The following is a 26,689-nucleotide window of genomic DNA, read 5'->3' as shown; positions in this document are numbered from 1 at the left end:
GCTCTTCATCGAGCTGCACCGGGGATCGTTTCTGCCCCTGAAGGCCACTAGGAGAGGGCCCCAGACCCCGGTGGGTTCTTCCAGCCGGATCCCACCAATTCCCAGCCCAACTGTCACTGTTGGCAAAGACATCCAGCCCTTCAAGCACATAATCTGTGTGCGTCTGACTGTTAAGCACCACCAGTGCGCACGCACACACACACACACACACACACACACACACACACACACACACACACACACACACACACTCCACGCTCTATACGCACTGTTTTGTGCCACACTTTCTTGTCATCTGATATGAGAACACAAACGACACCTCGGTAATGTAAGATCCTGTAGTTAAACTGGTTTTAACTTTTTGTACGATCATATGAAGCTTACGCTACACACAGCCGTACACCACAGCGAGTGTGTATAATACCGTCCATTCTTTCCGATATTTTCCTGAACACTGTATTTAATCAGTAAAGCTAAACATTTTAGTTCTTCAAGTCCCACGATCTCATCTAATAAAAAATGTTTATTTATCGATAGCGAAATGTCTATGGAATATAGTATATGTTTTATTCATATTATAAATATCATAAATTAATATTATAAATCATTTCTATATTATACATCATATTTTCATCATTCGTCATTTATTTCTATTTAAGGCATCGTACTTTTGTTTAGGATAATCACTTCTAGTGGTGAAGCTACTGTAAGTTAGCTGTGATAACAATCTTGAAAACTCTTTAAAACATAAACATAAGAATCTTGAATTTTTATTCTGTTAATTCTTTTTCTTTTATTATTCCTTATTTCTTTTATTATTCATTATGTTTACCTTCTGCTCTATGTTTACGTTCTGTAAAGCTGCTTTGAGACGATGTCTATTGTTAAAAAAAAAGCGCTATACAAATAAACTTGAATTGAATTGAATAACACGCTCCAGCTCTCGGTGTCAGGCACGACTGTGACAGACAGCAGTAAAAGCGTCACTCCTCAGCAACATTAATCTGAATGAGTGTAGAGAAGGGTCCATTTCCCTTTCATCTTTCTCCCAATTTCACCCCATGACAGAGCGCTAATGTCAAGCAAGTCCAGGTAAGAGCGTGCGGCGTGTCACCGGGCGAAAAATGTCCGCTTTCGTCACGCTCAGCCGTCTTCTTTAATTGAGTAAAACAAAGTAATCTGAGCGGAGTGCAGGGGGGCGTGGGGGGCTAAATGACAGCACAGAAGGTCAACACTTCTCAACCGAGCATCATCCACCATCAGGCCCAGCATGCAGCGGAGTTAATATTGAGATCTATTATCCAGCAGCCTTCCACCATCTGCCTCACACACACCGAGCAGCTCAGCAACTCTACTGTACAGGCTGTGACAAATCTGAATTATACAGAGCTGAGTTTGGGAGAAAAAAATACTACACAACATTCTACAAGCCACAAGCTATAGATATTAATTATCAATCAATCAAAGTCTGAAAACAGACCGTAGAAATACAACTAATAAGAAATAACTCCAACTTAAATAAAAGAAATACTTTGTTGATTGCCGTCTCTTTACTTTACGATTTGTCTGGATGACTCGGAATGCAGAAATACTCTTTTATGCTTCTGGAAACCTTTATTTTTCCTTATTTGTTTGCTTTGAGTTCCAAGAATAGACCTTTTGGTTCTTTAAGCTTCTAGAATCATTTGTGATTGTAGAATTCATTTTGTTCACATTGAGATTTATTTTTGATTCGAAAACTGCTCTTTGTTTCTGGAAACCATTCTTGTTCTGCCTTTGTCGCTGCCTCGGATGGAGGGTGTTTACCATAAACGAACCTTTAATATGTATTGCTAACTAGAATTTGTGTAGACGTCTCTACTGACCATTAGCTACATCGATATGAACCATATTGCACCACATACAGGTATCATGGTATAACACTAACCTTTATTCATCAGCAATTTAAATCTTTATTTCTGTATTTAAAAAAAAAAAAAAAAGTCTAAGTCTGTACCGGGCTTTTATCTTGTTGTTGTTGTTTTTTTTTCAGCTCCAAAAGAATCCAGAAAAACCTCAGCAGCCTAAAGACGGAGGTTGTGCATTACTTTGTACGATGAGAAAAAGCTATTTTGCAGTGAAAAGGCTATTGAGTGGTTTTCATGAAACCTCAGCAAACAGCACTCAGCATGAGGGTCAGAGAAAGCTCACTGCATCCTTAGGAGAGGTCAAATTGCTGTGTTGTCCAACTGTGAACCGTGTTTTGTCAAACCTCAAAGAGATAAGTGAAGCAGAACCTCAGGTGCACACACAAACATGCCTCACATCACGAACACACAAGCCTAAATGCTCCAAGATCTGCACTTTCCACAAACCACTGGCCCGCTCCCATGTTTCACGAAACCAGTTTAGGCGTTTGAGGCGAAGAAAAGAAGTTGGGAGAGAGAATGAGTGGCTGAGCTGCTTCCAGAACATTAGACAGAAGAATATCTCACGTGCCAATGTGACCACAACGTGTCAGAAGTTTATACTTGCTATTTAAACGACAGACGACCTCAGATATTTGGCGCACTTCATGAAAATGAGCAAAAACAACTGCATAAAATCGATAAGCAATTGAGCTCAAAACATAACACATGCTTAAAATAATATTTTCTCGAATGTCATATCGTTCTTAAGTAACAAAAAGCTACAGTAGTTTCGAAACAATCAGCAGCCCACAATTCATTTCGGTCAAGCTTTGGACGGAAAGAATAACAGCACCAGGTCTCTTCTGGACACTAAATTATCCAGTTTAACCTCCTTTATATTCTTTAATTTGTACATGTTCACTGCCCTCTTTATTATTCACATCCAACTGAGGTGGTTTTCACACTGGGCAAGTTTGCTGTGGTCCAAATCTGAGTGCACTGGTGCGCAGGAAGGCACATCACCTCTTGCGTGTCCCAAAACGTTCCCCTGTCACTTACGGTGTTGTGGAAGCTAGTGATGGCATCATCAGCTAACGTTACTTTACTTCCTGAACAAGTGCAGACTCGAGTTGTGTTCACATTCAGGGGATTCGTGGCATAGTTCCAGTGCACCTGAACTCACACCACCCCCTACAGTTGGTACACCACCCATTACAGTCGGTCTGTTTCAGACTAAACTGCCAGCGTGAAAACCCTCCGAGTTCCAAAACGTTAAATTCTTTTGTGTCTTTCTGTTTAATTGGATTTCATTTGATTGGAATTCATTTAAGGCCAAGAAACTTGATGATATCAGTCTATTGCCATGTTTTACAAGGGCTGTGAATTGTTCATTTTTCACTTATATCCAGCTCAACTAGTTTGAAAACATTCTGATAGTATTGCTGGGCAAAGATTTTGATTGTGAGCTTATCCCACATCAGCAAGTCGCTCAGGTGTGAGTTTCTTACAGCAAAGGTTCTACTAGTGGTATTATAACTTTTCAACCTAAAGATTCACGACAAGATAAAACAAACAGCACTTTACTTACTTCATCTCATTTTTACAGTTCTTTAGCACCCAAACCAGTATAGATGTAGACTAGTTTATTAAAAGCTTCACTCGTTCCCAGGAACAGTATTATCTCCATCACATATATCCATGAGTAAAACATGACTGAATAATGATGAATTTTAGGAGTATATGTGAATATGTATGCTTCTGTATACACCCATGCACCATCTCTAATCCTATACAGTGCTCTGTTTTACAAATGTCTGTTCTTGACTGCTGGGATTTTCTCTCAGGTACATCAGATACCCGAATCAGTAGCTGTACTGTGCTCGAGGCTATGTTAGCACAATCTTCCTGGGAATAATGGCTTAATGTGCCCCCACATTTGCATTGAGTGGGAAAAGCACTCACCTAAATCAGCAGTGCTGTATGCTTGCTCCAATGCCTGTGGGGCACCATCAGTTTTTATCTGTCCGAGTCAGGACACCACTATCTGTATAATCCTGTCCGCACTCTCCCTCACGGTCGCAAGCGACTACGTTGAAGTGCACATGTTTGGCATTGTAGCCTGCCTGCTGGCTTTTATATCCAACTGTGCTTATTTGTCACTTATTTATTATGTGCAGAGTGGATTTCTCAGCGAGCTGATTCTGTGGTTTGTGCTTGTAAAACATGTAACTGAAACCTAGCAAAAAAAAAAACAAAAAAAAAAAAACGTGACAGGCTTATTCGATTAGCAGGAGCCGTAAGCATAACCGGAGCTGTTAGAAAACTGAGCCGTTTGACATTTCCTCTTTGTCCTGTCAGTTCTTATTCAGTAAACTCTGTAAGCAAGGTGCATGGTTTTATATACAAAACCAAGCTACAAGCAATGAATACAAGTTTGCAAGCGTATAAAGCGTAAATCCTTCTGTACTATATATTTGTACCAAATAAAGAAATTAGCATGTGTCTAGCAAAATTACAACTCTATGACTCATTTGTTTCTTCACATGGCAGTGATGAGAATATTCAATCAGCTTATACACATTTCCATTTCATTATTAATTCAATGTTACAGGTGTAGAAAAAATGGGTGTAAGAATAAAATCTCCATAAATCTCCATAAAAGAAGAGATTACTTCAATTCCTTTCTGACAAAATGGAGTAAACGTTTCTTTCCTTGAATGTTCCTTGGCTCAAAAAAGGTGTCCACTTTATTTGCTTTCTATATCCCACAAAAGAATGAAAGAGCGTACGGCACTGATAATTAGGCCTTACACCACTAGGAGGCACAGAGCGCGAGAGAGAGAGAGAGAGAGAGAGAGAGAGACACTATGTTGACACCTAGCAGGCCCTATTAATCTGATCTGAGTGATAACTAGGAGTTTGAAAGGCACTTTGTCCAATTAGAACAGTGTAGCAAATTTCCACCTGGCTTTGACAGAGATGAAGTGGCTCTTTGAGAAGAATCGGTAGCATGTGGCCAGGTAAAAGTAAAAGCCACAATAGCGAGACTGTCATTTACCTTGCTGTGTGTTTTAAAGAGCGCACATTTTGGACAAACTGCCACCTACAGAACTGACTGGTCAATCAATGTCATGTGAGATGAAGTCCAAGAACCGTGAGCTGCAAATGCACTACCGTTGATACGAATGACAGATGTGCTCAATAAATGGCCTGGCACATCATAATTTCAGAGCTCCCACTTCACTTAAGTGCTTCTGCGGGCTGGAGGTTTAATTTTAACCATATGAATTGGAAAAGTCAGGGTGCTTCCACTTATTCCCTCCACTTCCCAGTGACGGGCCATTACACTCTCCAAGTGTGTGATACAAATCACGGTACTTGGCCGTATGCCACAAGCATCGATGGAGCTTTTTTTTTAAACTAAATCCTAGTTTTTATTTGTGAGGCCACACAATAATTTCGGGGTATGGAAACTATACGTTTGCATAATAAAATTCAGAAGCTTCATTAACAAGCACTGAGGCATAGCAGATCATTTGTTAGACAAACTCACTGGTGCCCCAGAGGTGATTTCTATCAGGCTTATTCAAATTTCATTTCAACTTGTATGGATCAAAACCTAATGATCTCAGATAACCCATAAGCTGACAGTTACAATCATTTTAGTTGAAAATTTGAATTTTTTCAATGAGAGTTTCTGAATTATTATAGCTGAATTGTTGAATATTGAACCCTATTTATACTCGTTGCTTTTCACATCATACGAAAAAAAAAATATTTTCAGAAGAATTTGCTAATCCACAAAAAGAACTTTATAATCTATGTATCATGCTTTGTCATTTTGTGTCATGTATAATGTTAATAAGCTCAAATAAAGTGACCTGCCTGCATTTAAACTGACCTGGTGCTTTAATTGACGGTGCTTGAATTGACGGTGCTTTAGTGGCCAAACACTGATAGACTAGGACAGGGGTAGCCAACCCGCGGCTCCCGAGTCGCGTGCGGCTCTTTGCCTGGTTTCATGAGGCTCTTACGTTCATATCGAAGTTTATATTTGTGTCTTTTTATTGTGCATGTTCGCTTCGCTTGAGTCCAATATGTCCAATATGTGAGTGGGATGAAAATACCTCAAAGTTTCCCAGTATGAGCAAAATCATTTGAGTAAACAATTTGTGTCAAGTTCGCTCTCAAAATGGCAGGGGAAAAAAAGGTGATGTTCATACTGTATGTACCCATGTGTATGATGTGGCTCTTTGCGGTAACACAGTAAAAAATGTGGCTCTTGGTTTCTGTCTGGTTGGCCACCCCTGGACTAGGAGGATAAACTATTAGCCTAGAGAGGTGCATGTACCTGGGGTGAGAGGCTTTTCTTAACTGTCACACAGTAATTACATTCGCACAAATGATTAGAAGCCTATTTTAGTGTCATTTCCATGCCATAGCCCTTCATCCTCATACTTAGCCATTAACTAGCCATTAAACAAGACAGACATTAGCGTTCTGGTAAGTAACAGCTCAAGCAACAGATATATACAGTTAATCAGACTGATTGAAGGAATGGTTTGCTCATTAAACAAGTGCCTTTAATATTTCCAGCAGGTCTTGTATTTCTTGTATTATGAAACTATATCTTTGTTTTTGTTTTTTTCACATTAGACCCGAGCCTCTACCATTTCCATCGTGTGGTATCAAAGTTTGTGTGATATCTGTTTGTTTTCAATCTGCCAGCATGAGATCATATGAGAGATACAGGCAGCCAGTGACGTGACAAAGGTTATTTTCCCATTAGCTACACTAACTAGCGCCAACAAATCAGATTCCGACATTCTGAAGCTACAAGTTTCAGCACCAAAGTATAAACTATTTTACATTTTGGCACATAAAAAATGTAATATAGCTCTGAGAATATAGACCCGAGGCCAAGAAGTATAATAATGGTGACAGTCACTTAAACACCAAATGACAAAAAGTATTCATTAAATCCAGATAAATGATTGATTCTCTGTGAGTTATTGTGTAATTTTGTCTTGTAATTCAAATAAAGTGATATGATAATTATAAGGATCACATAAACCACAGGATTTCTAATTTCTTTCTCACTCCCTAAATCTTTCTAGCAGTTGCACTGGCTGTTCCAAACTACCCTAGATATGAATGAGTGTGTAAAGGTGTGTGTGTATGTGTGTGTGTACAGTACATGGTGTTCTGTGAAAGACTGGTGTCTAGTCCAGGGTGTATGCCTGTGTTGCACCCAGTGTTCCCAGCATAACCTCTAGTTCCATTACAAGCCTGGTTAAAATAAAGTGGCTACTAAAAATTAATGGATGAATGAATGAATGGATGGATAGATAGATGGATGAATGGAAATCATTTGCCATTTAACAAACATAGATCTGCTCTCATAACAAATTCAAATAAATCTAATGAATGTGCTTAATGAATTCTCATACAGTATGAACAAAATAACCAATGTTCATGTTACAGTAATATTCAATTACAACCCCTTTTCTGAGCCTCATGGTATTACGCTCAAGGTCATCAAGGATACAAAGTCCTGGGACAAAACACAAGCACACCACAAAATATTTAAATAAGAATGAATTAATGGATTCCCATCCATTGTGATTCAATATGATTAATACTTATGGGTATTGTTAAGCCACTGTGGTCCACCAGTCCATTGTAATTGGTTTACAGAAAAAAGTAAGGACAGCCGGTATTAATTAAGTATTTCCGTTATTTCATCAGAAGGGAAATTTTTTATGTTGGAGCTCTAAAGATTTTAGTCAATTACTAAAAATTGCAGCTGATCACCAGGGATGTAAGAGGAATTCTACAGGCCTGTGTGAGAGCCAGGAAAGGTCTGATATGCTAAAACTACTTATTTAGGAGACATTGTGAAAGCTAATTAGATCAGTAAAAACACTGATGGTGCTTTTGTTTTAATCAAAATTCTAAATGACCGATTTTTATGATAAACCAAACTTTAACTTGTACAGGGGACTAAATTCTAACACCAAAAATCAGGAAAACACATGTATACAAAGGTCAAATACTTTTCTACTTATTTGGCTAAATAAATAGAAATGATGTGCTTAGAATGCGTCTGTTTCCAGATGCTCAAGAACTAGATATGTGGGGCTCGTTTCATTGCTAGTTTTTGCTAAAATGGTAATCCAATCATGCAAGCATAAACTCGTGACAGACATAAGAGTACGTACATGAATTATAAACCAGACAGCATGATTGAGATGATATCTCCATACAGAAAGGATGACACACACAAACACACAACAAGAAACACAAACAAGACACACAACCAGTCAACAGGGACAAAGAAAGCATCAATTCAAAACCAGGAAATGGCCTAGATTTTTATTTCTCTTCTGCGTTTCCATACTTGCGTTTATGAGTAGGTTGAACACACCTTGTAAAGGAAAATCTTACATGTTAACATGAAAAGCAGACAACATTGTACAACCTCTGGCCAATGAAAACAAGCAACTTTCAGACAGTCTCTGTAGCCCACATCGAGCTCTGGCTAGATTCGCTTTAACGTTATTCTAAGACCAGATATTCGTACCTAAAATCTTAACTTGCCAGAAAAACAATGCACTACTGAGCTCAGGTCAAAGCAGCTGGCAGCTCTACCACTACACCCACATGGTGTATTAAAGCAACAAATGGCGTTGACACTTTCCACTTAGCTTTTCATTTTCTGACCACACATTCATCAGAAGTGCTGGGTGAACGGCTCTGCCTCTGCCAAAACTATTCATTCTGAAGTCGCTGAGGAGAATAATAGTGTTTAAGGAACTCCAGGGAAGCGATATAGAAATACTACAGATTTTACACCACTACCACTCGCTGTTTTAAAGACATGCTCATACAATGCCGTACTTGGGAAAGGTAAGTATGTCATCCAATCTTCAGTGTGTGTTTGTGTAACCCTCATTGCACAACTCGCACAAATTATGCGATCTGATTTCAGTATAAATGGTAACACACACCCATAGGCTAATCTGTTGCCCAAAAGCAGGGACAATTTCACTTCTACGCCTTTACATTTCAGGTTACTGCTTGAAAATAAACTTTGAATTCATTACATAGTCTACATTACCTTTCCTAACCTGCAAGAGTTCAGTGGCAGGCACTGAAAATTCTTCGGAGTGATCAATTCTCATGAGACTACACAGTGCCATGCCTTCAATTACACCACAGGCATAGCTGGGTCACAGCATGCGTGCAACAGTAAATTTAGATGCCTTTAAAGCGCTCCCATAAAGCGTGGACTACATTCATTTATTCTTATTTAAACCTTCTAACTCAGATATGAGCTTCTGTAAATGGGACATAGATCTGAGTGGTGCCCAGTCACTGGAGATCTGACATCAAAAATTTGGTCCCTGTCTCGAGCAGAAGGCCTGTATGAAGCACCAGTTGCAACACTGGTGGGTTGCACTCCAAAATAAATTGTCCCAACAGGGCACAACTTTCAAATTTAGTTCAAAGAGGCTAAACTTTGTCTAATCCGGACACCATAAGATTAATCATATTTTGATAAATAATAAAGGAAATATAGGACATGTTTCTTACATCTCCTAAACTTTAAAATTGTCCATGATTTTAGTTTAATTGGGGTAAATTTGGAGTCATTAGAGAAATTTTTTATCCTGTTTTGAGAGCTGGAAAAAGCACAAACACTACGACTACTTTAGACCTACTTTTATGAAAAGCGAGAACTTTGCATGTGCAATTCCGTGGTATATCACTAAAGTATATCACGTTTATCTGTGTTGATGTAGGACTAGTCCTTGTATCATATTCAATGAGTACTAAGCAAGAGTGCACAGAGGAAAACGTACAATGGCTTCAGAATTAACGGCACCGATTATTCAATTTGTCGAATCAAAAAACAGGAGATACTTTTTTTTTTTTAAGTTTTATTAAAACTACTTATTAAATCTGTTAAAAAATGCTTTTATAACAAGATGTTTTGAAGCACATGTAAGAAATAAACCCTTCCTGAGATAACTTGACAAACCGCATCAGTTAAACTTCACCAAGCATGATTAGAACTACGCTTGGATTCATACTGTATATTGTGGTCAAATGAAGCAAAAATCAAAGAAAGTGGTCATAAATGGTGGTTAATGTGGCCTGCATGGAATGGAAAGCAAATGATAGCCAAGTGTAAAATATGGAATTGGATAATTGATGCTTTGAATCTGTTCTGTTTGACAGTTTAAGGGAAATGTTAACGTGAAAATACCATTAATAAATAAAATTAGCTGGTAAAAAAATACCAGCTAATTCTGCTAGATACCAAGATATTTCACCTCAAACCCTGGGTACGTCTGCTAGGAGGTTCAGACTTGGGTTCAGACCCAAGAATTTGAGAAGATTGAGAAGCCAAACCTACTTCCAAAATCTACACAGCAATGGTAAAAGGGTGAAACACAAAATCAATGTCTTACAACGACCAGTTCAGTCTCCAGATTTGAACTCCCCAGGTCTGAATTGAAAAGAAAAGTCCACATGCAAAAACCTAAGAAAACAATTCAATATTGTTGAAATATTCTACAGAGCAAAGTGGACCAAGATCCCTCTACAGATGTCTCCATTCTTGTTAGAGATTAGAGGAGACTCTAAGCTTTTATTCTCCAGGGGACATTTTACAAAGAAGAATACAAAAAAAAATAAGTATTTATTGTCACACACAAGTACTATACTGAGAAAAAATTTTTTCGCCTACTGTATTCCAGCTTGATTGTAATTTAAGTTGTTTACACTCAGGCATGATATAGCTGTTTCAGTGCAGAGAGGGTTTAGGGCTCAGTGGACAGACAGTAGCAACATGACAGCAAAGGAGCTTGAGCTTTTAACCTGCTTATCAGTGGTCCAGAGCCTTAAGCACTCACTGCCAGAAAAAGTTGATTGTAAGATGGAAAATTATTTTAAAACCAAATTAGATATCCCTGTTCTTTTTTGCTCTATTTCATTCTGCAAAAAGGTCCCATTTTTGTTTCATCAGTCCACGGTGCTTGTCCAAATTGCCTCTGGCGTACCTAGATTGCGTACTCTAGACTGTGACTTTTGTCATGAGGTTGCAGGTAAGGTAATAACTCTGATGACACTTCCATGCAGATCGTGTTTGTGCAAGCCTTGCTGCACAGCAAAACAATCCACTACCAGTCCTGTCTTAGCTAAACCTATACTATGCCTTTCTACCAAGCAGATGCCCAGTTCTATCCAGACATTTTCTCGACCCTCCGGATCTCACCTCGACATCCACACATCCCTTTAATTGCTATTTCCTTAATGACATTTGAGACAGATAAAATTGTGAGCTGGAAGTACTTTGATATCTTTTATAGCTTTCCTCTGCTTAGTAGGCATCAATTCTCATTATTTTTTAAAGTGTTAGCAAAAGGTTTGAAGAGTCAGAGAACTGCGGTCCAATTCCAACTGACAATTCCTGACCTGAGTAATGAGTCCCATAATAAGTGATGTCTGGTCTAATGAGTTAATAAGGATTTAAGACTTTATAACTGGACAACTAATTACTTTTTTTTTTTTTATCAAATCTGAAGAAACTGTGCATGAACAACTGAGGGAAATGTTACTTTTTGAGCATTTTCAAAACGATATAAAATATGTCATTTGGCCAGGGGTGCCTAAACTTTTGCATACAGCTCTATCAATTACTGCATATGTTATTCTATTTTATATTCATTCTATAATTGTAGAAGGCACAATATGCACAAATACTAGTTAATAATCTGTCATGTTCATGTTGCATATAACATAATAGTATGCACATGGGAATGCAAAGGTTGACCCTGATGATGCTGAGCTATAAACTTTAAAAAAAATCAATCAGAGTCTTAATACTCCGATAAAGTCTACATCAATAATGTGCAAATGCATAAGCTAGGAAAAAGGATAAAAACATATATTTAGCATTAATATTAGCTGATATGCAGCATAGAATTAGATACGATGTGATGAGCTAATTGTTCAGTTTCTAATAATCCCCATGTATAAAAGCTTATTCATTACAAAAATTGTTGCCTGGAAGATGAACGTGTGCTATCTCATGCATATAATGTAACCTTGAAGCGTTGTATCTGCAACACAAAGATTCAAAGTTTGCATAACAGGTGACTGTACAGACACAAGTGAACTTTGGTGTGCTAATAATGATTTCATGCTAAAGTGCTTAGGAAGCTTTCTGACATGCTCTGGCACATTGGATGTCCCAGATGTTCTTAAAGCTCTTTGTGCTGATCTGAGAAAGACTGCACGCGTACACAAGTTATGCTCAGAGAAATACTACAAAAACAGTCTTCTATAGTGGAAATGCTCCTGTACAGAGTACACGCCGGACGCTTCAATAACCTCTACGCAAACATTCTACACACAGTCGGATGCAACACCTCAGACTGCTGAAGATCAGAGATCTTACGTCATTATGTCAGAAAGCCATCTGCTTGGTCATCACTGTGTGATCTCGCTGGGTCTGTTTTCCAGAATATAGTAGCTAGTCTTGATTGTGGGCAGCACTGGGACATTTCTGATAAACTCTCTCATAAAATCAAACGGTTAAAAAGTTTTTTTTTAAGAAGCATTTACTCCTAGATCAGCATCACAAATTCAACTAGAAGACTTTTCTGGAAAAACCCAATTCTTGTTATTTGAGAATGTCACCGACATTTTAAAAAAAGGGGGGGGGGGGCTATAAAGCAGGAATAGTCAGACCGTCTCCATTTGAAAAGCTTTAAATGCACAAACTTTGTTCTAGAGGCCTCAGCCATAACGTCCCATTTGTATTTTGTCAGCACTGGGTCAATGCATGATGTAAACTCCTGCCCTGAGTGCAGAGTTAAACAGTACTGGCTCTGGTGGTGAGAGTCCACTTTAAGCAACCAGACACTGGAAGCCACAAGTGTTGGGCTACTTTCTGCCCAGTTTCTTTGACCAGCCACTGAAAACAACCGCTCTAACCAACCTACTATATTAAGAGGTGTCTGTTGTTTTTATTGTACATAGCTACATGGTGGTATTTGGCCAGGATAAAGCATAATGCTAGTTTGTAAAATGTGTGGAAATGTGAATGTTTTTGTTCTGCTATTGAAACTGGTTTCTAGTCAGTAAAATTACATTCATTGGGCTGATTACAGGGTTTATGTCATATCAGAGGGCACAGCTTGTCTTTCCATTGCCCCTGCTGGGAAGAGTCAGTCAGCGCACCACCAGGTGACAGATTTCAGTAACACTGAGAAAGAGGAAGCAAAATATTGTTGTCTGACATGCCAACTAATAAGTAATTATAGGCTAGTCCTTCACAGATGGCAGACCCCACAGAGCTGCCACTTGCAGGAAAAATAAGCCACTGTTCCCTGCATTATGGTTAAGTACATGAACAAGCTTTGCTTAAGCAAGAGAGACTTCATATGTGCCTGGCTGACTGATTGGAAGTCTTGAGACTTTAGGAACTAAGTGCAGAGATGTTACCCCCTGTAGGCACATACGATAAAAGCATCTTACAGTGTAAGAGGTAAGCCTTCCCACTGGGGGGTCCTTCTAAAAGGCTTTTTTTTCCAATGCTCTCTCATTTTCACATTGCCCAGAAAATAAAAAAAATGCAGAAGCCATGCAATTATTATTTTTTGGTTTGTTTTTAAAAGTCTGGATATAATTTTTTTTGCATTCAACCAAATTTAGTCTCACTCCCAAACACGTAATCTCGCCCCACGATGAATAGCATGCCTGCAATGCAACGTCAGTCCAACCGTCCAGTACAGAGTAGCACTGACAGGTGTTGTAACATGTACACAGGGCCATCTGACTGAATCTCACTGTCAAAAAGATAAATGCAACTTTAGCCTTTGTTATTTGTGAACATATGCAATTTACATTTGCTTGAAAAATCATTTTCAAATTAAGCTTGCCTAATTATGAACTGTGATGTGGGCAAATGAGTACTCTGACTAATAAGAAAAAAAACAATCCAGCTAGGGACTGTCGAGCATGATGATCAATTTCATCTGTTTCAACAACAGGAGTTAACAGATCTCAGGTGTTCCTACAGAACTGCCCACTGAGAACGTCAATATCATTTGTCAAATGTTTCGGAGACTCCCAGTTAACAAGCGTTCATTCTTCTAATAGAACGTCATCTGTATTAGTAGAGAATCTGGTAGAAATGTTCTATTAGCTTCAATTTGCTATGTTAGGAGACCCAGAAATTAGTTTGTACACCAGATCAGCAGATGCACACACCAGTTAGCAGTATTACTGAACAGACTAAGTGAGCAGTGCAGACAGAACAAGAGTGATATTTATAAAAACTAGAGGACCTAGAATCTCTAACATCAACCAAGACAAGTGCAATCTTTTTTTTTTTCAGAATTGTGCTGCACTAAGTAGTAAAAGATATGCTGAAAAATTCATATGCTGCCTACTCAACCTAAAACACACACACACACACACACACACACACACACACACACACACACATTCGACTGCAGTACAATAACCAATACATCTTCGAGGCTGAGGCCCTGGATAGAAATTGCAAAATGATGTTCATCTCAAAACTATACTCATACTTCTTAGTCAGCTTTTAGGATAAGTGCCACAAAGCTCATCTCACATCAGCAATTCAAGCAGCCTAGCTAATGACATCTGAATCTGGAAGAAAAGTAACAGGACCTTCATTAAAGTAGCAGCTCCACAACTATCTCACACGGTCTGAGTTTTCCTTGCTATTAATCACACCATTAATATTGATTATTTCCAAATGTCTTCCTCCAAAGGTGAGGGATGCTACACTGTGATAATGGTGCCTTTTCTCTTCATTAATGACTCTAGCAGACATATAAGACTACTGCTCTGCACCTTAGGACACTTTACAAAAGCTAATGCTGAAAGAAGTTTTCACTACAGCAGGAGTGCGAGTGCTCACAGTTCAGCTTTACCAACTTAGCTTTACCTCAGAGTGGTACTATCTACACAGACATATATATATATATATATAATTATTATTATTATTATTATTAATAATAATAATAATAATAATAATAATATTAAACAGATTAGGAGGTATAGTCTATGAATTTAATATATATATATATATGTATATATATATAAATATATATAAAAATTTGTGTACTGTGTACAACAAATTCATGCAACATGAAACACCACAACACACTACACACACCACTTTAATTTCAGTAAGCCATAATATTGAAAGCCATAAAATATTAATATTATAATCTTTTACGTGCCGTTTAAATTTAAGGATGAATTATGCATTACCAATCACTACTACATTTTACTCCACTCGTCACTAGTTAGAAAATATAATTGTATGACATTATCACAGAAATACAAACTGTAACATACGTTCGTAAAGAAAAATACCATCAAAAACTACTTAATAACGTGTATATGCATATATTCAAATGTCAAGGTTGGTGTGCTATAAAAATATATTAATTGGCCTTGTTAGGGCTGAATGCATGGTGAAAGTGGTAAAATGGGAGAATGTTGCTCAAATGGGTTAATATTCTAAAATAAAAAATGACATAAACAATAATAATAATAATAATAATAATAATAATAATAATAATAATAATAATAATCTCAGTAAAGGATATTGCCGTGGGTGTGAATGAGTGCGAGTTTGTGTGCATGGTGCCCTGCGATGGACTGGCGTCCTGTCCGGGGGGAATTCCTACATTGTGCCCAGTGTCCCAGGACAGGCTCCAGATCCACTGTAGTCCTGACCACGATAAAATAGTTACTAAAGAATGAATGAATGCCAAAATTAGAAAAGTCACATCTAAGCTGTTGCTCAAATTGGGAGGGAAAAAAATCTGAGTATATTTGAAACAATCCTGGTCAGGGCCATGCAAGTGAACACTGTATTTCTCTCTATCTCCCATTCACAATGTTACATAACAGAACTGTGTGCCTTTTTCCACTCTGCATTTGCCTTCCAGATGAACTTTAGTCTCTTTAGAATTAAAGTCTCGGGGTGAATATAGGTCAGCAGGTTAGGAGTGAAGCATGGCCACACGTCTTCAGTAGGAAACAAACTCATCTGCTGTAATATACCTGCTGCTGAATGCTATTACATAACCAGGCAGCGCTTGGAAAACCACCAAGTTAAGGGACGAAGAGAAAGCTGTCTCTTTTAGAACGCGTAGAACTTGTTAAAGGTAGTAAGAACAAAATGTTTAAACAGAGTTTATGATTACAAAAGTTGCTGGAAGAGCTGAGAAAGTACAGAACCACCTCTCTCTCTCTCTCTCTCTCTCTCTCTCCTCTCTCTCTCCCTCTCTCTCTCCCTCCCTCTCTGTGTATCTCTCTCCCTCTCTCTGTCTGTGTGTGTGTGTGTGTGTGTGTGTGTGTGTATCTCTGCATGTGTGTATCTCTCTCTCTCTCTCTCTCTCTCTCTCTCTCTCTCTCTCTCTCAACTCTCTCCCTCTTTCTCCCTCTACTCTCTCTCTCTCTCTCTCTACTCTGTCTACTCTCTCTCTCCCCCCCGTTTATGGTAAAACTTGTTACATAACCAGATTACATTCCTCCTTCCTCATATCAGCGCTAAATATAACGCTTCCACGATGAAAGGTGGACAAAAGAATATGAGGTTTAACACACACCGAGTTCCCAAACCCAGAAACTTGTTCCGGGTGCGTTTTGTTGGGCGTTTTGGTGAACGTGAGCTACATTTTCCGCTCAACTTGGAGCAGCTCTGTTGAATGGAGGCAGCTAAGGGGGCGTGGCTTAATCCCCCCTTACTGTCTGTACTGTAAAACACGGACTGCTCATAATCACACCTTACTCATTCCTATTCATTATTTAAGACCACTATTAAAGTCATCGTCCCGTAAGCGCCCATCTCCACTAATGTTCACGTTTTAAATGGTTCCTTAAACCGGAGTCGCTGATAGCAAAAACGGCGCGAGCTGTACAGCGCGTGACACCGAGCCCGGGAGCGCGTGCACTGACACGCGAGCTATACTGACAGCTAAATGTGTAAAATCCACACCAGTGCATGCCTTTACAGAACAGAAGGTATATCCCGGGACGTAGAGCTGGTGTGTTAAAGTGTGAAAATGCCCAAAAGTTCATTTTAAATAACAAATGCATTAATCACTTTCGTGCAATTTCGCGCAGCTCTCATTATTAATCTATATTTAATCACAACTGTGTGTGTGTGTGTGTGTGTGTGTGTGTGTGTGTGTGTGTGTGTGTGTGTGTGTGTGTGTGATCATCTCTGAAAGCCAGTGTTGTCATGAACAATAACAAGAAGATCAACAACACTATTTCACTGGCAGTAACTCTTTTTTTCTGTTATATGTCCTTAAACAGTCAGTAAATCGTGTTATTAGGCGCTTTAATTCGGTAAAAAAAATGCACTCTGTTTTCATGCACATCAGCGCCTGAAGTTGATCATGCAAAAAGAATCCGGTTTGAAGTTTGGTGCATGAGCAGTACTGCTAATATAGAGGTGGCACTTGAAGTACACTTACCTCTGTTAGTGCTCGAGCAGCTGTGTCTGCGCACGGGCGCTTGGTGCTCGGCTTTCCGCAGAGCGTCCAGGTTCAGCGGACTCTCCCTGACCGCGCTCGCCGCCTCAGAGGCGCTCTTACCCGGCTCGCTCGTCGGATCAGGAGGCGACTCCATGTTGTATCTCAGAACGCTTTTTTTTCAGTCTAAAAATAATGCCGCTTGCGATATCACGAGCCGTCGCGATGAGATTTCGAGCTGAGGCTCTTCGTCTGTCTGTGCAAATTTACAGCTGAAGTAAGAATTGTTTAAAAAAAAAAAAAAAAGAGGCGAGTGGAAGCAGGAGGGTGTTTGGGTCTGATTGTCCACTGGCAGCGCTAGAGAGAGCTGGGAAAAGGGAGAGGCTGTCAATAGCCGATGAATGGATGTGAGCGCTCTTAAGAGCCCTCTCACACTGAGCCACAGCTCTTTCATGCCCTTATATTAGGTGTCACGGATACATGTCGACATATTTGCCAAATCTAAGATACAAAATAATGCACACAAAAACAATTTTGAAGTTAAAGGCAATGTGTTTGCAATGAAGGTTACTACTAACTTCAGTTAATAATTTGAAAATAGCACTTTAATACAAAATCCTAATATTTACAAGTGATTGTTTTTGGTGTGGATTCATTCATCTGTGAATCCTTTAGTGAAGCTAGAAACTTTAGTGTTTAGAAACTATCCCATGGCAGAAAAAAATTCACCTGGATGGGATGGTGGTACATCACAAGGCGATACATATTCACACTATTATTCACATCTAGGGGCAATTTAGCGTAGCTGATCCAGGAGGAAATGGGTGAACCCAGAGAAAACCCACATGTACAGATGCAGCACATGCAAAATTCCACCCAGACGTCAACCCCGAGTCAGGATTGATGCAAAGACGTATTTGTTCCTATCATTATTATAATACATGATAAGCATTTGCATTTTTGCATGTTATACATGGGTCCCACAGTAGGAAGATGCAGAGGAGGGGTGTACATGGGTGTCACACTGACTGACTGGGTCAGGGGGCAGGAGGCGGAATAATGTGACCCTGAGCAAAATAATGCCCTTAATATTATGTGCATTATGTCAATAATGATTGCAACAAGCACCTTTTGTTGTGTTAAATTAATTAAAGCAATGCAGAGATCAACTTCAACAAGCATGAAGGATAACAAACTGGTTTTAGAATTGTTTGCAGTTAATGTTTTTTTAAGGACTGAGCTACCAGGATTTAGCTATTCTGAATTTGTGTGCATGTGTGTGTGTGTGTGAGAGAGAGAGAGAGAGAGAGAGAGAGAGAGAGAGAGAGAATGTGTGTGTGAGAGAGAGAGAGAGAGAGAGAGAGAATGTGTGTGTGTGTGTGTGTGAGAGAGAGATAGAGAGAGAGAGAGCATGTGTGTGAGAGAGAGACAAGGATAGTGTGTGTATAAGTGTATGTGAGTGTGTGTGTTTGTGTGTGTATATGTGTGAGAGAGAGAGAGAGAGAGAGAGAGAGAGAGAGAGAGAGAGAGTGTGTGTGTGAGACAGACAGAGAGAGAGAGACAGAGAATGTGTGTGTGTGTGTGTATGAGAGAGAATGTGTGTGAGAGAGAGAATGTGTGTGTTTGAGTGTGTGTGTGTGTGTGTGAGAGAGAGAGAGAGAGAGAGAGAGAGAGAGAGAGAGAGAGAGAGACAGGGATAGTGTGTGTATATATGTGTATGTGAGAGTGTGTGTGTTTATGTATGTGTGTGTGAGAGAGAGACAGAGAGAGAGTGTGTGTGTGTGTGTGTGAGAGAGAGAGACAGGGATAGTGTGTGTATATATTTATGTGTATGTGTGTGTGTGTGTGAGAGAGAGAGAGAGAGAGAGAGAGAGAGAGAGAGAGAGAGAGAGAGAGAGATTAGCCTGATCTCCCTCAGTAGATTGAGTTGGTCTGAATTCACACCGCCACCACGCAGCTGACCAAAACCTTCCCTGCCTGTGAGTGCAGAGGAAACTTTCCGGTGTTATTAAACATCCGTCTACAAACTTGTTCACATGGCCGTGTGACTTGGCGAATTCTCTCTTTGGCTGCTTCTATTCCGGCAGCTACTGCGCCTGCGTGCCGCTAATTACACACACCACGCCTGCTGCACGTGATCGGCCCTGAAGCCTTAAGCCACGCCCCTTTGAAGTAGCGCACGTGGACTTTGGCATGGTTCTTTATAACCCCTGAGTTTCAGCAACACACGTGAGGGGGAAAAAACTGCAGCAGCAACAAACACAAGCAAAGCTTTTACATTTGAAAATGACTTCAGATCTATAAAAATTAATGCAATTATTATAATAAATTGTCCATGTGACTACTAGTGACATTGCCAATTAACTGTAACCTAGGTGACAAATAGCTGATGTTATTTTATTAAGCAATTCATTTCATATAAATATTTGACAGAATAAATGGACTGTTGATATTCTTATTATTCTTGTTATATTCTAAGTATTTCTTTTGTACAGGAACTTTTTTTAAATATTGATATTTATTTATGCAAATGAGGTTTTATCTTATTAAACAGGCATACATTTGCATAGTAAAAAAATCTAGACTTTGATGTTAGGATTAAAATATTTATTATACTCCAAAAGACACTCTCAAGAGAAAAGATTACAGAAAAGTTTGTAGGAATATCATTTCTTCATTGTTAATTCAAGTACATACTATGCACAGTTATCAACCCAACAATAACCAAATTTTGGGGATATCTCTGTAATATCCTTCTAAAACGGGTTCAGCTCATCTTTAAAACAGAGATTTATTTTCAAACTGTAAATCAGGAAACATATTGTAGGAATATATGAGATAAAGGGATTTCTGAATGGGTGGAGTTTAGATTTGCTCAGTTTCCATTAATGTAGTAGTCAAAATTGGAAAAAAAAAAAAAAAAGACATATACATTTTTCTGTTGGGTTTATTTATTACCGATTAAGAGAACACACATTACATATGTGATTGTTATACCATTCTGAAAAATCATTGACGTAACCAAAATCCATTTGTTCTTGTAGAGTTTCAAAATATTTTTATATCACTTATAAACATATATATTTAATAGATTTTTAAAATATTTAATGGAATAAAAACCAAAGAAATAAGTCTTGGAGACAAGTCAAAGATTTCAAACAAATAATAAAAAAAAAATTGTCATGGAAATTCACAAAACTGATAAAAGCTTATGGTACACTGTAAACAACAATACTGTCATCTTACACTTAAGTGAAATATTAATGATACCTTATGACACTATTTGTTCATGCTGTATGTTTAGACAGTGAAACATCCAAAACAAGATGCTTCTTAATAAGACTGTTCTATTATTATATTATAATAAGTAATGCTCATCCTACAATAATGTAGTTTCACACAGATGCTATTGCGCAGCATCTGCAATTCAACAACTGAAAATCAACCAAGTTGCTGCTCAGTTTTGTGCTTTTCGTGCCTCTCTTCAAGGCATGTTGACACTGTGTTTACGCTGATGATAGCCCCTAGCCAAATAAAATCCATCAGCAAACATCAAACTGCAGCAAGACATCAAGGTCTCTCTTTTATACTCCAGCTATCTTTCTTGCACAAGAAGAAATCAGGTTTGACACCCAGAGTACCTTTTTGTTTTTATACTGTTTATTTCAGGGAGAAAACAATTCCATATTGTGCCTTGCCTTACAAGATGACAGTGCTTGCCATTCTAATTGGAAACTGAACTGTATTCAGGTGAGCTTTTCATCAAGTAGGAGACATATGGGAGGAAATGTAGGTGAAAATAACATTACTGCATTTGGAAAATATAAGGTGTGCAATCACTGAGCATACACAGGACACTCTGGGCTGCATTTTTACTATTTTGTATTATATTAAAGTATTGTATAATACCAAAGTCATACATTTTATTCTATTATATATAATAATAATTTCTTTTCTATAACAGCATGGGTCTGACAGTAGTAAAAAACATGACAAAGAGTTTTAACAAAGAGTATCGTAAAATCACAAAGATATCACACAGTATTAGATGTCACAAAGATTTCTAAGAGGAAATTTTAACATTTTTAAAAGGAGTCTCAGATGTCATTTAAATAAAGAGAGGCTGTTGAAGGAAAGACTCTTATAGCTGCTATAACGTAAGTGATTACAAGAACAAGCTGGACTCATGGACAATCTATTACTTTATGCATAACAATGAATAGATAAAAGTGCTCTATCATTCAATGCTAAACAAAAATTATAATGTTTGTCTAATTGCTATGGTATAAGAGGAAACATTAATAAAACGGTGTTGATAAAAGATGTGCTGTTTTGGAAAAAAAAGAATACACTTCAGTGTATAATAACACAGCAGGGTATGAATAAAAGCAAGCACTGACATGTTTTCTTCACTAAAAGCTTTTATTATTTTTTAATAAACATGATAATCAAAGACAAATCAAGGGTAATTGTACTTCTCACCCGTTATACTTGATTTTCATAAAAAATCATGTGCTTTCTTGAAGGAGAACAATAATCAGCAATGTATTCACATCTGAATAGGTCTTTTTTATTCAGGGGCATTAATTTCATTTCAGTCCTTTGAACTCCTGTAATGTACCATTCTTTTATACATATAGAAAATAATTCCTCAGTTACTCTTAAAAAATAATCTAGATAAAATTTCTGTGGGACAAAAGAGATCAGAGTTTATTATAAAGTGACTCCTGATCAGACACATGATGCTCACGAAACTAGAACTTTGCAGAAAATTTAGTATTAATCTCTCCATTAAGTGGTTCTCACTGCATCTGGTTTCCAATGTGTCATATTTTGCTGATGCATTTTGTTTTCCATGTGTCATATTTTGCTGAGAGTAAGACATTCAATGTTGTTATATTGCTTTCACACTCCTGTATGTGTTAAACATTCTCATCCGATGCTGAAAGAGCATGTAAAGCCATGACAGCTGGGCCGTCTAAAGCGTGCTTTCACAGCTACCGCTATCCTCTTAATGGTCATCACAATTTGAGCTCTGCAAAATGCCGGAGAAGCAGCAACTGCAATAAACATCACATAATATCTCCCACATGGATCATTCTCTCACCAAACACCTCGCTAGTTCTTCTCTTCACTTCGGCCCTTTTCTAATTACAGACAATAATAAGAAAAGTAGAGAAAAAAAGACACAATATTATCAATATTATCATTACACCCAAGATCTGCAACCATAATATCTGTATTCAGGTTTTCTTCCTACACAGTACATATAATATCCTCTTTTTATTTTTTGACTGAAGATTTGCTTGTTAAGGCCTTTTTTTCATTTGTTTCGGAATAATTACTGCCATGTCATGAGTTTTAATTACAGTGCAAACACCTTTTAATGTGGAATGTTGTTAGGCCTGTCCTCATCTGTTTGTCCTCATGTTATTCCTCAGGGTAGTCATTGGATTCACTGAATTTCTGTCATTACAGTATCTGTCTATTATTAAACGACACATTCACGGTCTTAAGTAATAAAGTGAAAGCATTTAGTTGGAAGTGAAATTAAATGAGAATAAAGACAGTGTGTTGACTGAAAAGTGCATTTGTAGACATTCTTCAGATGAATACATTGCTTGAAGGAAGTAACCTTATACCAAACAACAGATCTACCGTTTAATGTAAAGTTATAGATGCTTAATTGCTTATGTGGTGTGACCTTCACATTTATCATTGCCAGGGAAAAACAGTAGGAGGTTATGTGATTTTTAAAAAAGCAGATTCTATAGTTCTTCTTATGATATCGTTTTTAGATAAAATTCCATTGTTTGTAAGTAACCAGTATTTGTTTAACCGTGTTATCTTTCCCTAGATTAACTTTTCCTAGATCACGGGTTGGAAAATATCACCATTTAATCCTTCTGTCAAACACAAGCTAAAACCAAACAGATGTATCCAGAAGACAGCGTAAAATCGCAGACATGATGTACATTAATAGTCGAGATGCTTATTGTGTTTGCCATATCACATGATCCCTTTAATTCCCTGTGAGAACAGCATATATGAGGTATATTTATATGTATACATATATGTGTGTGGGTGTGGGTGTGGGTGTGGGTGTGGGTGTGTGGGTGTATGTGTGTGTGTGGGTGGGTGTGAGTGTGAAACAAATAACACAGAAATATTACAAAGGGTTCCTTCTACTCCCGTGAAAGTTCACAGCAAGGCAGTCCAAAAAAAAAAAAGAAATGTTCTCTAGGAAGCTAAGTTTAAATTCCAATATTGCATTCTCAGCCCTTTCCAGCACCAAAACAGATGAGTGCAATTCTCAATAACTTCGGCTGAACGGCATACAGCATATGCTGCTCCATGTTATTTATGCTGAGCTTTTCTTTTGTCATTAATAGTAGAGGAGTGTGTAGAAAAGCTGCAGGAATCTCAGGAGCTCATAATGCTCAGTGCTACACTATAAAGCACTGCCTAGATAAAAAGTGTAGAAAAAGATCTTATGGGCTTTTGTAGTTTCATGTATGTAGGTGTTATTATAAGCAAAGCAGTTTTTGTGCTCAATGCTGTGCAAAGTTTTAGTCAGTCTCTTCTGTTTTAGTTCAAGTTTTCCTTCAATGTATCTAAGATATTTCATGCACTTTTAGAGACAAAGGCTGGATACAGCAAATGTTTATGATTTGTTTTTCATTTGTTTTGTGTTATTTTTTATGGCTCACAGCTCTCAGGTTCAATCCAGAGCTCAGGTTACTCTCTGTAGAGAGGCTTGCATGTCCTCCCAATGTCCCAGTGGGTTTCCTCAGGTTCTCTAGTTTTCTGCCATCTCCAAAAAAACTTCAAAAGTCCCAAGGACTTCAGATTGCAGCATGTACACTAAACGCGTGCATGGATGATGGACTGGTGTCCCATCTGGCGGTTGATTTTTTTCCCACCTCTCACCTAGTGTTCCTGGGATACACTTCAGTTCATCTCCAGTGAAAAACATGACTAAAAAAATGGGCCTGTTTAAACTGCGATGGGGTTTGCACTTCATCCAGGGTGTCCTCAGCCTTGTGCCCCAAGTCCCCTGAGATAGACTCCATTTTCCCCTCAGCTCAATGTAGGATAAGTTAATTAATTATTTTTGTTACACAGATTTTTATGCAGTCTTTTGCATAGTATTGTAATGCTGTGACTTTATAAGGGGGCTATACGACTGATAAATTGTACATTTTTGTTCAGTTAGCGAGACTAAAACCCCCTAGTGTTTTAAATTAAACCCTACAACAGAGAGCTACAGTAGTCTTTCAGCAGACAACTAGAGACCTGCAATCCTACAAAGAACCAGCAACACCTGTACGACTGTGTAAAAAATGTTCAGTACAAATGTTAATTGTATATGGTGTCCTGCCATAGACATGTTAATTTGAGTATAAATATTCAGAATAGCACATTGAACGAGATCGTGCCAATCTCTTAAACAAGAAATTAAAGTAGGAATTATCATAAACAGATGCACACGCACCGTGTTTCCTTTCTGATATTGATATTCAGTTCCAGCTGTGCTTCACAGTCATCATTATCATGTACAGAGCACCAGCCAGGCCTAATGAGCTCGAACAGCAGCGTTACCTATTGTGACTGAAGGTAATTGTTTACACACTGTTTTACTTGCATGATTGGTTTAAAAGAAGCTGGGAACGATCTTGTTTGCATTTGTTTGCGTTCCTGTTCAGTGTGTTCTTCTGAGTTTCTGTCACCGAGACTCTGTGTAGCTTGCAATTAAAAACAGAGGATATGTTCAAAAAGCAAAACCAGGCAATTAATACGCCGCATGAGTAATTGTGTCAGTCACTGTGAGTACACTGTGGGTAAGAAATTGATTGACTTGACTTATGATAGCCTGTGGTGAGAGGAAATTTGTAGGCTGGGAGAGAATACATGTTGCTGTGTAAGTGCCTGGGAATAATTTATCTGTCGTATGGCATTTCCCAGTACAGAGGCAGAGAATGAACATTGGGATTAGATGTGGAGTTGTAACTACACTTGGGCTTTAAATGTCACTGTGTATGTACGTATGTGTAAAAGACCTTCGTACTCCAACGCTACTTATCGTTTCTCTAAAAAGACAGGTGTGATCCAACAGTCTGAAACAACAGACCAGCCACCGGTGACACTGAGAACTCCACGATGCATGCCTCAATAAATAATTGCTTCTTTTCACCGGCCCTCACATGTAGCCCCTTGTGACGGTCTAGACATATTTGAAAAGTGTGGATCTATTTCGATCATGGTGGACTTGACCAGCCAATGCTGGGTCCCTCCAGTCATTCAAGCTGACACTCTCTGTGGTGTTCAAACTCATATGATGAAAGCAAGAGTCATTTTTCCTGCAGCTTGAGCAACTGAAACGAGACAGAAAAGGTACACTCGGACTTTACTTCCTGGAATCCCAAGTGTCTACAGTACAATTGGAAAAAGCTTGATGGAGGTCAGTGTTCCAGGGAAAAAATTAGAGAGGACTATCACGCATCACTGAGATGAGACCTATTCTGTCTCCTATTGCACCTCTCCCATCGTGCCCTGACCCTCTGACCTCTAGCAATCCCACCCAATCACCTTGACTCCACCACTCCTCCTATTCTCTTTCTTAGGTCCAGTGGTATGACATGGAACAAGAAGAAATTAGAGCACGGGAGAGAGAGAAAGAGAGAGGGAAAGTGCGCAAAAGAAAGAAAATGTACAAAAGAAAGAGTGAGACCATCAAGGGAAAACTCAAAGTCTGCGTCCTCACACGACTAATCATGCGGCCGCCATTCACCCCCCTTCCCCCAACCTCTGTGTTTAACGCGGAGAGGAGGCAAGGACGAGTGTGATATGACGGCACCTTAATTTTTGGAGTGATGATGAATTGCTGCCGCCGTGCTACACTGGAGCAGGGGAAGGATGCGTCGGATGGGAGGCAGGAGGCGCTCCATGCCTGCCCGTGTTTAAAAATGATTGATTAAGCTGACACCGGCACAGGAGTGCACGTTCGCTCTATTTTTCTCCCTCATTATGTAAGACAATATTTCAAATCAAAAGAGCAGAAGAAGAGGACAGCACAGGCCCCCAGACAGGACGCTCTCCAGCTACAGCCTGCGGCTCAGAACACACTACTCCTGAGCTACACTTTACTGAGCTACTGAACGACAAGAACAATCAGAGTTATTATAAAATCTAAACAGAAATGTACATATTGGGAATTTCAATAATAATTTTATAAAAACAGATGAACATGCTACC

The 26,689-nt window shown here is 38.6% G+C and overlaps 1 protein-coding gene and 1 long non-coding RNA gene across 2 annotated transcripts in view; one reads left to right on the top strand and one right to left on the bottom strand.

Moving 5' to 3' along the window:
* roraa (RAR-related orphan receptor A, paralog a) overlaps window positions 1–17,796 on the bottom strand; it is a 251,793-nt gene extending 233,997 nt beyond the window's left edge. Inside the window, exon 1 of the mRNA XM_027173029.2 lies at window positions 17,438–17,796. Coding sequence (XP_027028830.1) covers window positions 17,438–17,591 — 154 coding nt within the window. The 5' untranslated portion in view covers window positions 17,592–17,796. The remainder of the gene's footprint in view (window positions 1–17,437) is intronic.
* Window positions 1,715–4,401, top strand: LOC113659931. The gene is made up of 2 exons (XR_003444719.2): window positions 1,715–1,906; window positions 2,033–4,401. It is a non-coding gene; the product is annotated as an uncharacterized LOC113659931 (long non-coding RNA).
* Window positions 17,797–26,689: the final 8,893 nt, after the last annotated feature.

This window comes from Tachysurus fulvidraco, chromosome 10, assembly GCF_022655615.1.
Source record: "Tachysurus fulvidraco isolate hzauxx_2018 chromosome 10, HZAU_PFXX_2.0, whole genome shotgun sequence".
NCBI classification, from domain to species: domain Eukaryota; kingdom Metazoa; phylum Chordata; class Actinopteri; order Siluriformes; family Bagridae; genus Tachysurus; species Tachysurus fulvidraco.
This window is presented reverse-complemented; position numbering and strand designations above follow the sequence as displayed.